Here is a 15,766-nt window from a genome sequence, read left to right on the forward strand (position 1 = left end):
TATACTTTATTTTTTAATATAAATACAAAATGACAAAACATCTTGTATTCAAGATGTAATTATAAAAAATCATTAAACATGTAAAATTAAGTTTTAAGTATCAATTGATATGTAATTAAAACAGCAACTTCAATAAGAGAATCTTGACTAGGAAGACGCATTTAGTAGCCCAGTAAATAAAATGTAAATTTGCCTATAATGCCAAACTACATGCATATAGGGAGAAAATATCATTACCTATCAGTTGTGTATCCAGAAATTTGGCCTGGGGAATGCTTGAAAAGTTTGAATCATTATATCTGTAATTTTTAATTGATTTTCACACCTCCTGACTAAAATCTCATTGGTCAAAAGTAATGTGGCCTTTCTAACGTTCTCCCATAACAACTGTTGACGTCATAGATATACGACAGATAGAATTTCTGCAATGAGACAGATGCCAAATGACACCTAAGTTTTCTTTTTGAAATTTAAGAGAAACAGTCTACAACTTCAGCACATCAATTATGAAATTTCTCTAGAAGTGAGAACTCCACATCACTGTAGATTCTATATGCAGAAAAACCTGGAAATCACTTAAGCCCCACCTTTTTGAAATGGCATATGTTCTGAAATATTGTCTTATTAAAAAGTGTTAAGTTCAACTGATTTGATTTATTAGTCTAATGCCCATTTAAAAGAATCTTTGTAATATTATATATATACGTTAAGGATAGTTTCTGAATACACAATAATCAGGGCCCAGTTTCATAAAAAATCTCGAATTCAGATTTCCTCAAAATCTTCCTCAACTCCGATCAATCAAAAATCTTGAAGATTTAAGGACAAACTAAAGGATTTTAAAAAAAAAGTCTAATTTAATTTTTTTTTATAAAACAGGACCCTGTGACTCAGAGGATACAAGTTCCTCATTAGTCAAGATATGCTTCTTTTTAATCATGACTAGATTTCTAAAGTATAACATTGGCTTCACACTCAATGAAAAAAAAACAACCAGCTACCAATTTTACTCAAATTCATCCCTAGACCATTAAAAAATACCAGAAAAAAATATGCAAAGGATTAATTGGAACAAAATCAAATCTGATCAATTCTGGTTAAAAAAATCTTAAGATGTATGATCAGGCCAGGTCTCCTTTAAATGTAAAAGAAAATCATGTAACTAAATTCTTACTTTGTCACATTTTCCCTTGTCATATCTGGTTAATATCACACAAAAACTATTTTACTCTTGAGTTTTGTCAGTTACAATGGCACAATGACATTCTAACAATAAATATCACTGTATTACATTCAAATTTCTAAGCCTTTGTATTTCTGTTTCATTATAGTTTAATACATTTTTCAAAACTTCACTTGTGTGTTGTCCCAGAGTTGGTGGTGGCAAAGGATTAGCCTTTTGGAATCCATTAAACTTCACTGCTGTTCCTAAAAAAAATAAAAAAATAATTCAAGTAAGTCCTTTGTCATTTCATCTATGGAGTACCCCTGGCGTGTTACATGCTGGGGTTGTCAGGCTATAATAAGGAAAACCTGACCACAAACCATAGTGGTGCACCGTGTTGGGAAAGATGCTATGTTCCTCACACGTTAAAGAACCCTTATGTGGTATTCTCCTGGAGTAAGAATCATAGGGCTCCGCCACATAAGGCTAAAGTGCCGACCCTACCCACTTCTCCCCATTTCCAGTGGCAATCAAAATTTGTCGACCCCATTATCCTTGTGTCCCACCCCATTTTCCATTTCATGTTCATTTTATCATCCATTTCATGTTCATCGCCTGAATATAGCTGAAATATTGCTGCTCGGGTGTTAAACCCCAACAATCAATCAATCAATCAATCATTTCATCTATGGGAATAGTTTACCTGTAGATACTGATACTCCCTATTGTAGATATCAAGTTAAGTTTGTTAGATGGTGACTAATTTGGCAAGTATCTTGCACTCCCCCTAAATCATCAATTCAATAGGATATTAACTATGCAGTTAGTCAAACAAACAAGATGCTGCACACTTTACTGAACTAAGAGCACATCCACTGAACCATGTCTGTCAAATTAAGTAGCACTCCAGCTAGGAAACATGCAAATGTGATACATGGTTGGGAAGCCTACATATTTATATTTTTGATGTTTTGTTTAAAATGCTTTAGTAAGCAAAAATTAGCATTTGGTTTTCCATATAACCTGTGCTCATAGGAAATAAAAATTTTATAGAATGCACTCGACATTAAGGGAGATAACTCTGTAAATGACACTCAAATACAATATAGTATATTGGATTTCAATGTTGATTATCTCCTCAGAGCAGGCAGATATGAATGAATAAGTACACATTTCATAATATAGACCCATAAAACAACATAATTACAAAAGTAAAAACATGTAGCCTTTTTTGGGGTGTATCACATTTTTTAGATTTTGCATGATTCTTACAAAGACAGCTACATACGTCATATGTTAAACTGGAACTAGATAAGTAAAAATCACGAAAAAAAGGGGAACAGTATAAGTCATTATGCAGGAGAATTATACCAAATATTTAAGCATTTCCTCCAACAGAGGCTGAGAAAAGTGTACGGACAGGGTGGCTGCAATTAGTGCCAATCTAATAAGTTACGATATAATAACTATTGTGTCTATCCATTTTGTAATACAAAGATTTTTACACAATAACATAATTTTTGGCAATGATTAGAAATAAATACAAGGTTATATTTCAGAAATTATTGCCATATTGTTATTCTTCGAAAAATAATCATTACAATAGCAGTAAATAGCTTAATTGCAGAATTGTATTCTAAACATTATTGAAGCAGAATACATTGTTTAATAGTACATGTATCTCAAAATCTGCATTAAGCCTATCCATAGAAAACTTTGATACTGCATGCTTTACAAACAAGTACATAATTATACTTTAAGGGTTTGCAGTATTTACAAAATTTAATCCTGCCACATTTTTGTAATTCATGTAATAAAAAGATTACACAATTTACAGTACCTAAATTTACAATTACATAAGAAATAACACATAAAGACCAAAGATTATAAACCAACAACTAACTAATCACAATAAATGCACTAGAAACACTACCAGTATGCAAAGAGTAATCAAGGGAGCCAAGGTTATTGCGGCAATCAAAAGAATGTAATCTAGGGACAAAGACCAGACATGGAAAACAGACATACACAACAAAGAACATAAAGTAACTAAAATCATACATACAAAGTAACAAAAGCAAACGAGCAACTCGGACTCCACTAAAAACAGGGTGCATGGACCAGGTGCACCGGTAGGGTAAGCATCTTCTGCTTTTCGAGAAACACCCGCCAAGTTGCTCATAAAAAGTCAAGTCTGGGGTAGACAAACGAGGAAAGGAAAACCATGACCCGTCGAATAAATCAGTTTTCATGGTGCAGATGGATACACCATAATGATCCACGAGTTCATGATGACGACCATAAAACTTCTGTAGTAATGACTTCAATCTTGTCAATTATTCAAGGTACAGATATGGGGGAAATTTCCATGAACATACACTCAAAAATTCATGTACAAATAGCATACAATTTTATAATAGGTATTGATATGCAAATCTATATGATTACCTGGTACTTTTACACTGCCTGCAGTGGGATGGCTCATCTCTAATATCATGTCATTGTGAAGTGTCTAAAAAATGGAACCAATTAAACATGGGGAAATATGCAATTTACAAAAAAAAGCAAAAAAAATCGTTTATATCTGAAATCATTTAGTAAATTAAAAAGAAAACCACCTTAATATTATAGAAAGTGGCAAGCAAAAGATGTCAAAACTTGTTTCAAATCTTGTCAATCAAAAATGATTAAAACAAAATGCTGGTGCCACCAAGAACTGAAAATAAGAGACCACATACAATAGATATAATGTCCTAAATTTAATTCTAGAAGATTTCAAGTACTTTAACAAGTCTTTAACATTGTGTAGATTGGGATTGTACTAGTATAAATTTACCTTTACATGTGTGAGGTATTTTACCTGAGGATCATTAAAGACATTCTCCATATTGTTTAGAGGTCCATAGGGTATCCCAGAGTCTCTAAAAACATCCAGCCAATCAGCTGTTTTCTTTGTGGAAAATCTGAAATGAGTAGCAAAACTTGAAGATCATCTTATATCATTTATTTAGATTAAAATACACCTTTTTTAATATTCATTATAAGTGAAAGTTTACAGCCTATATTGTTTACCCTATATCACATACACTATCTCACACACATTGACCTATATTGCATACCATAACTTATATCACACCCTAACTCATGACAAACTTGAAATATAGTTAAAATACATGCCTGCATGGCCCTTGGGATAATATAGGAGTCATGAGTTGATATGGCATACGATACAGATTTTGTCATGTAATAATCAGTATATGTCATATATTTAGATATAATAACACATTTTTGGTGCAAATGTACAGGAGTGATTGCTTAAACTCTATATCACATATACTTTTTCACACTTGAGGCCTATATTGCATTGCTACTCAGAACACACTTGAAAAATGACATGTCAAAATCAGTACTAAATGCATTTTCAACCCTCAACCTATAGAAGGTTCTTGGTTTGTTTACAGTATGTGATACAGACTTTGTCATGTAATAGTATTAGATTATTTTATATTTTTTATAACGAGAGGGAGTTTCTCATGCTTATCTCATCGAGTGGCTTTGCCGCAGGACGAGATGAGCATGAGAAACTCCTGCGAGTTGAAAAAATATTTAATAATCTGTTTATCGCTGTTTTGCTGAATTGTAAGGTATCAGTTTTCTTTTATTTTCAACAGTCCTGACCTAAATATGTAAGTTTTATAAGCCCTGCAAAATTTCCTTTCAGGACTATTATTTCAATGACTTGCTAGGTGACGTCACGTATGTTGTGCAGCTGTGATACACATCATTTGAAAAAAAATTGGGTAACTATGACAGTCATTTTTAAAATTTAAGGAATAATTTTGGGATTTATTCATTCTAATCGGGTAAGTTACTGTATTTAATGTATTGTTTATCATATTTCACATATGCCAGTGCCCTATTTAGTTTATTATAGAGAAGCACAGCACCTCAACTGAAAAAAAGGCAGTGTTATTATTGAACGTTTTAAAAACTACCCCAACTACTTTTTATTGGGAAAATGTGTATCATTTTTTTTTGTCAAACTGGGAAATGTTGAAAATGAAAAGCATTTTTAAATGTAAAAAATACCTTGAATATTTGTAGTTGAATTTATAAACTAACTTTCAAATTACTGGCCTAAATATGATAAAAACTGCAAATACAATTAAAAATACGAAAGTGTGCCAATACAGGATTGAGCCATTCAATACAAGATATAGCCATTCAATAAGGCTTTTACCCGTCCAGTATTGGTCTGGTTAAAATCCATATTGGCCTAGGACGATATGACCTATTGGACTAGTTAGTTAACAAAGGTATAATTGCATAAGGTTTTCCATATTGGCTGAGTTAATGGTCCTCGGCTTTGGCTACAGCCTCAGTCCAATACGGCTAGCCTTGGACCAATACTAAGCCAATGTGGAAAAGCTTACACAATAATACTATATTATAGTAATTGTAATTTGTATGTAACTCACTACTTACATATTGTTTAAAGTGGTCAGAAGACTACTTCTGTTGGCCACACGTTGTTTGTTAGTGGAGTATCTTTTGTCTTCTAACAAACTGTTTTGTTTAAGGAGCTGTAAAATAAAAGAAACAAAAGGCATATACATTGTTGTATCAACATTTAAAATAATTCTCAACTGTATACAATTTATAACAGAACCAGCTGAAATAGTAATCCTGTAAGTCAGTCTAATTCATTTTGGGAAAAAAATGTACAGCATATAAATTTTTACAAAGCTGCAAATATTTGTAGTCTACGTTCAAAGCATTGATGATATGCAAATATGTTTTACTGGTATCCATGTAATTTCAATTTTGTTTATTTAGCTCTTAAGGTACTAAGATTATACACACACAATTTCTATGGGGGCCAGGATCAAATTTTGTGTCCTGCATTTTTTTTTTCATTATTATTGATGACCTCACTTTTTTATTTTTTACTCTCAAATAAGTCTGACCTGGCTTTTTTTTAAACCAGATCCTGATTATTTTTTTACTTCTTTCATGCTGCCTTTTTATTTATTTTAGGCAATCCTGGATTATTTCAAACCATACATCATCAACCTGCATTTGATCATAGCCCCTAAAAAAATGAACGTTCCTTAATTAAGATGACCAAATAAAGTTTTTTTTGGCACAGTGAGAATGTGATATTAAATTCTTTGGTATCAAAGTTAAGGAGATGCATGCAATGAACTACCAGTAGTTTATTTATCCTACCTTACACAACATCTGGAATTGTCTATCATTGCCAGCACCAACTAGTATATAACTATCCCGTGTTTTGAAAGCCTACAAGAATATAATTTCTGAATCATACATTAATAAAGTTTGTTTTCTGATTCATTCTTATATTTTAAAGCAGTTTTTGGCATGACATGGGTTGTGTCCTTCTTGGGAAGAATTGGGATTGATTTTCCATACGATGGCGGCATAACTTTTTGTAGGTTTAAACTGGCCTGAAGCTAGCATGTCAGTTAACTGCTATTAGTCCTTAGTTTGTACATTTGTGTATTTCATGTTCTTTTTTCTGTTGTAACAAGGGACTCAGACGTTTTGGAACTGATATTTAGACCTGTACAGAGTAATGGTTTTGACATAGAAAGAAAAATAGTTATAGTATATAAAAATAACATGGAAATGTAAATTCAAGAATTTATGAAAATAACAACAGGCTCCCAGGAGCCTGAATCGCTCACCTTGTTAAAGTTTGCCTTTCGAGAGCAATAAATTTACCAAGGAATTGTCCAACAATTTTGACTCAAAAAGACTTTAGCAGGACTATCTTAAGGATCATTTCAGTGATTGAAAGTTTCTTTCTATCTATTTTATTTTTCAAGATATTGGCTGAAAACTTAAAAAAAAAAAATAAAATAAATAAAAAAAAAAAAAAATCATTTTTCATCTTTCAAGAGCAATAACTTTTACAAGGAGTCGAAAGCCTTATAATAAGGCTCATTTCAGCAATTGAAATAATTCTGCTAAACCTAACGGTTTTGGATATATGTAAAAAAAACTATTGTATGACCCCTAGGTTCTATTTTTAGTAACAGTGGCCATGTTTTTCAACAGATTAAAATTCCCACACACATCTATGCAATGTACCCCAAGGAACATTCATACCAAGTTTAATTCCAATTGGTCAAGTAGTGTCAGAGGAGATTTTTGAAAGAAATAACATTCAAAATAGCAGAAAAATGTTGAAAAAGGGCAATAACTGCAACACAGCTTAACAGATTAGAATGAAAATTTGACCACAGATAGACCTCATCATGCTGAATACTTTTCTTCTTGTCAAAATTTGGCTAAACCTAACGGTTTTGAAGAAATATGCAAAAAACTACTGTCTGACCCCAATGTTCTATTTTTAGCAATGGCAGCCATGTTTTTTGATGGATCAAAAATCTCCACAAAAGGTCTATGCAAGATACCACAAGGAACATTCATACCAAGTTTGGTTACAATTGGTCCAGTAGTGTCAGAGAAGAAGAGTTTTGAAAAATTGTTAATGACGACAATGACGACAACGGACAATGATGACGACGGACGCCAAGTGATAGCAATAGCTCACATGGCCTTTGGCAAGGTGAGCTAAAAAGAGAGCTAGAATCCATACAAACATACAATTGACTAAAGTTTCATGAAAATTGCCTGATATGGATTTGAGTTTTGGTATGATTATGAAAATTTACAGCAGAGATTTTCCTCATGGATTCAATAGAATGAAAACAGTAATGGTCTCAGGGTTTTAATCAGAAATTATTTGTAAAATACTGTATAAAAATCCTTACGCTCATGTATATAGATTAATCCCCGTGGTTGCAACTTGCACACTCTTTTTCCTAAATGCATGGGCCATGGAACCCTTACCAAAAACAGTAGGAAAATCTCTGAATTATAAAAATATAAAGGTAACCTACATCAACATTTCAATAAATTTTCATAGAAATTTTTGATAAATTGTCCTTAGTGCGAACAAAGGATGGATCAACTGAAAGATGACCTTATACCTTCACACGTCTGTGAAGAAAGGGCGAATAAAAAAGATATTGGACATATTGAACCCTGAAATGAACCAAATTAAAACTCAGGGTCAAAATAAAAGTACCAAATACACATTAATATTCTACATGTATATATTTCACAGAACCCTAATAATTCAAGTTTTTAAATCAATCCAAATTAGAAATAAGCAATCTAATATTGAAACAATTAGGGCCATAACCCACAAAATCAATTCAAATCTTCCATACAAGTATAGAGCTATACACTTATACTCAAGATATTGACAGTTAAGAAAATACTTTAGTGATACCTGATAAGGGACAATACTCTGATGTGCTGTACCATGCCTTTTTGCCTCCATTCCAGCGTTAAGGTAGTTTGATCCTATATTTATCAAGGATGCAACCTGAAAAAAATAAAACAAACTTAAAAACAGAAAATGAAAAAATGAAAATGATTATTTGTTACTGATTTAGACTGAGATACATGTAATAGTTAAAGGAAAAATTGTAAGTCTAATTAAGTATCAGTCCACAAAAAATTCAGACAATGTCCATATTAAAGTGATTCCTGGTGAAGAAAAAACCCACCGAACAAACAATGTCTTTTCAGTCTACCTATACTATATTTCCACATAGCAATAATTATTTCTGCATTCAGATCTGCACTTTTGAGAAAATTATACATTTAACTCCCACTAAAATCAACCAAATAAAAAAAAATCAAGAACAATAACTCTTGCAAAGTGCCAATTTTTATCTCAAAAGTGCAACAACTAAATCATGCAAATGAAAAACTAAGACTTGTTATGTGATCTGTAACTGTTTCTGAACAAAAAATAAACCTAAATTCGGTGGGTTTTTGACATGCATGAATCACCTCCTGTTTAATTTTCAAAAAGACTGGTACTTAAGTCAAAAATAGTCAAGCCTGTCTTAACGGAACCCTAAAACAAACTAAAAACCTCTTAAAACCAGACACTTTTTTAAATCCCTTTAAAGCTCAGTTTAAATGGTTTTTTAACTTTGGAGTTTGGTAAATAATATATCTGTCTTAACCAAAACCAATATTAGGCCAAAATAAAAAATATCCTAGATTCTCACCCCCTACCAACCCAATTTTTTTCAAAAATTTTATTATTTTTTTTACGAATTTATGTCAATTTCTTTCTAACTAAATACCCACTACAAAAAAATAACTAATGTAGAAAAATGAATTTGAACTTGATCTAAATCTTATAAGTCATAAACTCATATTTGAAAAAAAAAAAAAAAATACTTCAGTTGTTATCTACAAACTACACATTCTTGGTAGACCAAAAGCCATTATTCAGGGAGACAATAGTTAATAAATCCTACTTCTAACCAATCTCATACACAGAGGGTATATTTGTTTCTGAATTATTACAAGAAAACTTAAAGTATAGATGACTTTCACATTCACTTCCATTCCGGGAAAGTTCTTCAATTATATCAAGGTCAACTGGGGTCATCAGACATAAGATCAGGTGACATTGTAATGGGAGCGAAGGGAACAGAAACCTTGATTCGATTACTGTCAGGATACATATTTCCACATAACTGTTACCGTTATTGTCTGATATTCTTTCTTTGTCTAGTTTAAAACTGTAAAACAGTATCCACCAGAATCCACATAAATGGCAAATGTGAAAGTCATCTATTGTAGACAGACATTTATATGGCTGTAAGAAGCCCAAATTCATTGACTCAATGCTTACAAATTCAAAAACTGGATTTGTTTATTAATCTTGACCACAAAGCTATGTACAAATTAAAAAATAAATTATGAATCATTATTTCAGATTATGTCTAGAAACGGTACATTTTTCCACTTTTTTCAGTTTATCAAGGGAAAATAGCTCTGTTTAAACCAAAATACCAACTTGATAGGTATCTTAAAATATTGTAGCAAGTCTGAAAAAAATTCTCTTATTTATTCTCAACTTTTTGGTTGAAAACTACAAACTTGTCTTATGACCTCTGAAAGTATTTACTGCTATGGATATTCTGGTATATTTGTTGTGTTTCATCCTATCTGTTCCTTTTTCCATTAAAATTTACCCCCCCCCCTTTTGACCAAATTATAAACGCTATACACTTAAGCATACCTGGGTAGAAAATAAGTTACAATCTATGTGTTGTCCTCTTCCTGTACTTTGTCTCTGCATAACTGCAGCCAGAATAGCCCCATGAGCATAGAGTCCAGTAGACAGATCTGTCATTGCTACACCTACCTTGCATGGGTCACCATCCTACTGAACAAAATATTGCAAATATTGTCTTAAATTCTTATATAAAACCAGGACTCAAAATATTAATTAAGTACACATAAAACAAAATACAGCAGTTCCACCAAAGATGTCAAATAGTTCTGGATGAATTGTATCATTTTAAGTAACAATTTTGCAATATTGTGATCTGTCAAAAGATGAACTTAGAGATAGAGACAAGACTAAATGATGAAGAAGTGCTACACAAATACAGCCAGATATCATTTGAATGAATCCATCTCTGTAGGCTTAAGTGTAGTCCAGTTTTGTCTGTACTTTTTTTTAATTAAACACAGGCTTAAAAATATAATATATGTTCAGCTATGAAGAATCAACTTACTTGCTAAACCGTTAAAAAGAAAAACATGGTTGTTACCACTTTCAAATAGCTGGTATCAAGACCAGCTTAAGTTCCTGACATTAACGTAACAAAAGTATGTAGTTTCACAGATATAGTAGGGACATGATTTACAATCATTGGACATAGACAAGTGTTGCCTCAGTTCCTAACCTTGGTTATAACCTACACATTCAAATGGTAAAATATCTAATATTTGTTAATATTCTTACAAATTTTATGCCAAATTATGACTTGTTACAAAATTATAAATTGGGCACTAAGATGTTTTGAATAAAAGAACTGACCGACAGACAGAGTGATCAGTATAGAGCTTCAGATGGGCCATAACTAACAATTATTTATTTCTATAATCAAGACCATACCTCACCTCAGGTCCTGTTATATGCATCAGTCCACCAACACCAGACACTATCACATCATAGCCTGCCCTCTGGGCATATGGTCCTGTCTGGCCATAACCTGAAGTGAAAAAATCAAACAATTAGTAAGATCACTGCTCAAGGTATTTTTACCATGACGTTGATCTTTGACGGACTGACCTATGTATAAACAGGCCTGTCAAAAACATTATATCCTCCACTTAGTTGCATAGGGTAAAATATTCTTAAGGAGGTCGACCTAGGGTAAGGGACACAACTCTTAAAAATTATTGGAACATTTGTATTAACCATTTTACATCAATCTCATGTAAGCATCAAAATAACTGATTTCATTCTATTTCATATGAAAGCTTGATGGGCTTTGGTGAAATTGAATATGATAATTGTTGTGGGTGGAAGTTCCAACTACCAAACTGAAAAGTGATTACGATATATCATACTTTGGAGTGTCAGATTAAAATAATAAAAAAAAGCAGGAATAGTGTACAATCTAACTAAAACCAGACCAATGCAATGTTACATTCAGTCACTGCATGTAGGATCTACTTTCTTCTACTTTCTCATTAAGATGATCTTTTTCACCAAGCAATCAGATATCAACTGTCATGATTGTGAAAGGATTATTCAAAGGGATTTTGAAAAGGTCATCAGCACTGTAAGTAGAATAAAATGTTGTTAAATCCTTCATGCTGTGATTGAATGGAAAAATTAATATGTCTAATTTTAAATATATTTTACTTACCAGATATAGAACAATAGATAAGTTGTGGAGCTATTTCTGACATGTAGCTATACCCTAGGTTATACTTGTCAAGTTTCCCTGGTATATAGTTCTCCACCATAACATCACATTTCTGGGCTAACTGATAACACAGAAAACATCAAAGTAATTAAAATTGGTCATTACCAACTTTATACCCTCTTCACATACACAAATCTCTCTTGTCTATTGTTATGGATCTCCAAAACTTAAAATATTCGTAAAACTAACAAGAATCATTACCAATAAGTAACTTTTACAAGTTTTTTGCCAGTGCTTCCTGACTGATTACCAGTATGAGCAATCACTTTACAACTTACTAAGAATGAATGTGATGCTTTTACAGATGGGTAACAAATGGCTTATGATAATTTATTGAGATTTTACAAACATTTGCGTTTAAGTTATGAGTGTTGTACAAACAATTATGATTTTATAAGGGGGCTGCATGAATTGTATACAGTCTCATACATCCTTCAATTGAACATTTGACATGTTTCACGAATGAAATAAGACAATATTATATATTAAATTCTTTCAACTTCTTCACCAACTGGCACAATAACATTCGTAAGAAAGATTCATGTACGTGAAGGGGGTGTTAACTAACACAGCTACTCTTTGATATCACTCAAGATACATTTACTTTCTTTTCGAAAAGGTGCCTTCAATATCTTATAATCAGAGATCACTTCGGGTGAGGATTAGAGACCACAGTCTCTTTCCTTTTCTAAGGTCCCTGTGATTTTGAAAAAAAGGACAAAATGCATATACAGACTTCATTGACATGTCACAAAGACCCATTAAATATTCTAAATGGTCCTTAATCCTGATCCATGGAACATATTGCCCAATTTCTTTTCTATTCAGGGAGTTCCCTGCTTCTTGTTTTACTGATACTGCATTCATTGTTATTACAATCCAATAAAGTTTTGGATAAAAATTCATTATGTATTGTAAACGTATTAATTTTCACGATGCACTAATTTTCGCTATTTTTGCAGTGGACTGAAAAGTTGGAATAATAATACTAGCGAAATTGTTTTTTATCTAACACTATATAACACTAACCATTTCTTTAACCATGAAGATTGATACCCTTGAATATATTTTTCCGTGACAAAATCTAAACAAAATTGCAACCAGGAAAATAATACTTTTACAATGGTCTTAAATAAATATCTAACTGTTAAATTCAACAACAATGTCACATTATATAGTACCTTATGAATGAGCTCTTGTCCTTCCCTTGTTTGTATATCAACAGCAATACTCTGGAATAAAAAAAAACTTTGGGCAGACATTTTCATCCCGTTGGGGTTGTTGTCTCTTTGACATATACACCATACCTATTCTCATTGTATTATCACCACTTTTACTGTAATTATTATTTTTGAGCAGAAAAAGTGCATTGACTGAGTAAGTACATGTAATTTTCTGTAATTGCCATTTACTCTTTTGAGCAGACAAAATGAATTGAGTGCATAAGTACAAGTACTGGTAATTCTCTGCCACCAACTCTGTAGAACTTTTGTTGAGATGTAACAAATATACCCTGTTTTGAAGTTGCAAGGATGTTGCTTGCTTTATGATAAAAACATAGTTTTTCAAGCCTAAAACATTTTCTAATACTTTACTTATCAATACAATAAATGACAAAAACTTATGATCACGCCAAAGTACTTTAACTCCACAACATTTTATTGTGCCTGTTCCAAGTCAGAAATTTCTGGCTTATGTATCTATTGTTTCATTTTATATGTTGCTGGAGTATAGTAAGTTGGCAACTATTTCACTGTACCCATGTATAATGTTGTTTAGGGGCCTGCTGCAGTCTGCCCTGTGGTGTGATGGTTTCCTTGTCATTCATTGAAGACCCATGGGGGACTTGAGCTGACATTTTCATCCCAGTGGATCTGTTGTCTCTTTGACATACTGACCATATTCATTCTCGTTATAATTATATAAATTTATTTAGAATCAGTGAAAATGATTGTACACTCAAATTGTAATACTTTTCCTATCTTACTGGCATTGCCTCATTTCATTTCTAAATAGTTAAGCTCAGACCATTCCTTCAACAGAAAAAAAGGTAAAAGAAAAAAAAAGGGTTAAAGAAATAAAAATGAAGTATTATCTGTAAATCAATAAAAATACATAAGAAAGACAGTACAATGGATCATTCCATTTTAAATTGTTGTGTTAAAAATACATGTACCTTTTTATTTCTGTTTACAGTCAGAAAGTAGACACTTTCTTTACCACAAAATGGTGGACCCCATGTTCTTGTATCATCTCCCGTACCTACAAAAAGAAAACACCATTCCAGTATCCAAGTCTATTTGTAGCTTAATCTACTATGGCTATAACAACTTAAAAAGTAGTTAATAATTCAAATTATAGTGTGAGTTTTATATGGTAAATATACATATGTCTAAATTTAATATACAAAATCAAATTCTTAACCATGCATTGTTTCTTTCCCTAAGGAAGTGCCCATCCTAAACCAACCTTAATCCAATCAATTATAATGGGGTTATCATACAAGATGGATATGATAAAGTAATCATATAAGATAAACATTATGGAGTAATCATAAAAAAGGTCATACAAGACAAACATAATGAGTTATCATAAAAAAATGGATATGGTGAGGCAATCATTAAAAAAAAACGGACAGAAGGGCTTATCATGAAAGAGAGACATGGTGGGACTATCATACAAGAAAGACACAATGAGTAACATGATGAGTAGTCATACCAGAGAGACATGGAGAGTAATCATACAAGAGAGACATGGTGAGTAATCATACTAGAGAGACATCGTGAGTAATCATACCAGAGAGACATCGTGAGTAATCATACAAGAGAGACATAGTGAGTAATCATACCAGAGAGACATGGTGAGTAATCATACAAGAGAGACGTAGTGAATAATCATACCAGAGAGACATGGTGAGTAATCATACAAGAGAGACATGGTGAGTAATCATACCAGAGAGATATGGTCACAAGAAATAAGTGTGGGTAATCATACAAAAGAGACATAGGGGGTAATCATACAAAAGAGATATGGCAGGGTAATCATACAAGAGAGATATGGTGGGGTAATCATACAAGAGAGATATGGCGGGGTAATCATACAAGAGAGATATAGTGGTAATCATACAAAAGTGATATGGCGGGGTAGCCATACAAGAGAGATATGGTGGAGAAGTCATACAAGAGAGATATGATGGGTAATCATACAAGATAGATAAAGTGGATAAGTCATACAAGAGAGATATGGCGGTGTAACCATACAAGAAAGATATGGTGGGGTACATTCGTTGCTCCATAGAAGATGAATATAATAAGTAATCCTACAAAAGAGACAAGGTCAGGAAATCATACAAGAGATCAGATTGGATAATTATACAAGAGAGATAAGATTAGTAATCATACAGGAGAGACATGGCTGGGTACCATACAAGACAATTTATACAAGAGAGATATGGTGGGTTAATCATACAATACAGACATGGTTGGATGATCATAGGAGAGAGATTAGGTAGGGAAACCATACAAGAGAGATATGGTGGGGTAATCATACAATACAGACATGGTTGGATGATCATAGGAGAGAGATTAGGTAGGGAAACCATACAAGAGAGATATGGCAGGGAAATCATACAGGAGAGAGATGGTGGGGATATCATACAACAGAGAAGTGGTGAGGTATTTTTAAAGGACATACAAAGTATAGTAATTATGCAAGATAGATAAATTAGAGAAATAATACAAGTGAGATTAGGTGG

General features: G+C 32.5%; 1 protein-coding gene across 6 annotated transcripts in view; it reads right to left on the reverse strand.

The window, feature by feature from the left end:
• Positions 1-15,766, reverse strand: part of LOC148603413 (succinyl-CoA:glutarate CoA-transferase-like) — a 20,098-nt gene continuing 4,332 nt past the window's right edge. For 5 of the 6 annotated variants that reach the window (XM_088552984.1, XM_088552986.1, XM_088552983.1 and 2 more), the window contains 11 exons: positions 14,189-14,274; positions 13,194-13,244; positions 11,953-12,073; positions 11,198-11,289; positions 10,308-10,451; positions 8,490-8,585; positions 6,395-6,466; positions 5,651-5,748; positions 4,026-4,128; positions 3,614-3,677; positions 1-1,428 (listed from right to left, as the gene is read on the reverse strand). In XM_088552984.1, coding sequence (XP_088409110.1) covers positions 1,280-1,428; positions 3,614-3,677; positions 4,026-4,128; positions 5,651-5,748; positions 6,395-6,466; positions 8,490-8,585; positions 10,308-10,451; positions 11,198-11,289; positions 11,953-12,073; positions 13,194-13,244; positions 14,189-14,274 — 1,076 coding nt within the window. In that variant the 3' untranslated portion in view covers positions 1-1,279. Of the gene's footprint in view, positions 1,429-3,613; positions 3,678-4,025; positions 4,129-5,650; positions 5,749-6,394; positions 6,467-8,489; positions 8,586-10,307; positions 10,452-11,197; positions 11,290-11,952; positions 12,074-13,193; positions 13,245-13,771; positions 13,999-14,188; positions 14,275-15,766 lie in introns of those variants that run through there. The other variant, XM_088552990.1, reaches the window with a different exon arrangement.

The sequence above is a fragment of the Perna viridis genome, chromosome 11 (genome assembly GCF_037379345.1).
Source record: "Perna viridis isolate PV_CMFRI_1.1 ecotype Kerala chromosome 11, ASM3737934v1, whole genome shotgun sequence".
In the NCBI taxonomy this organism is placed as follows: Eukaryota; Metazoa; Mollusca; class Bivalvia; order Mytilida; family Mytilidae; genus Perna; species Perna viridis.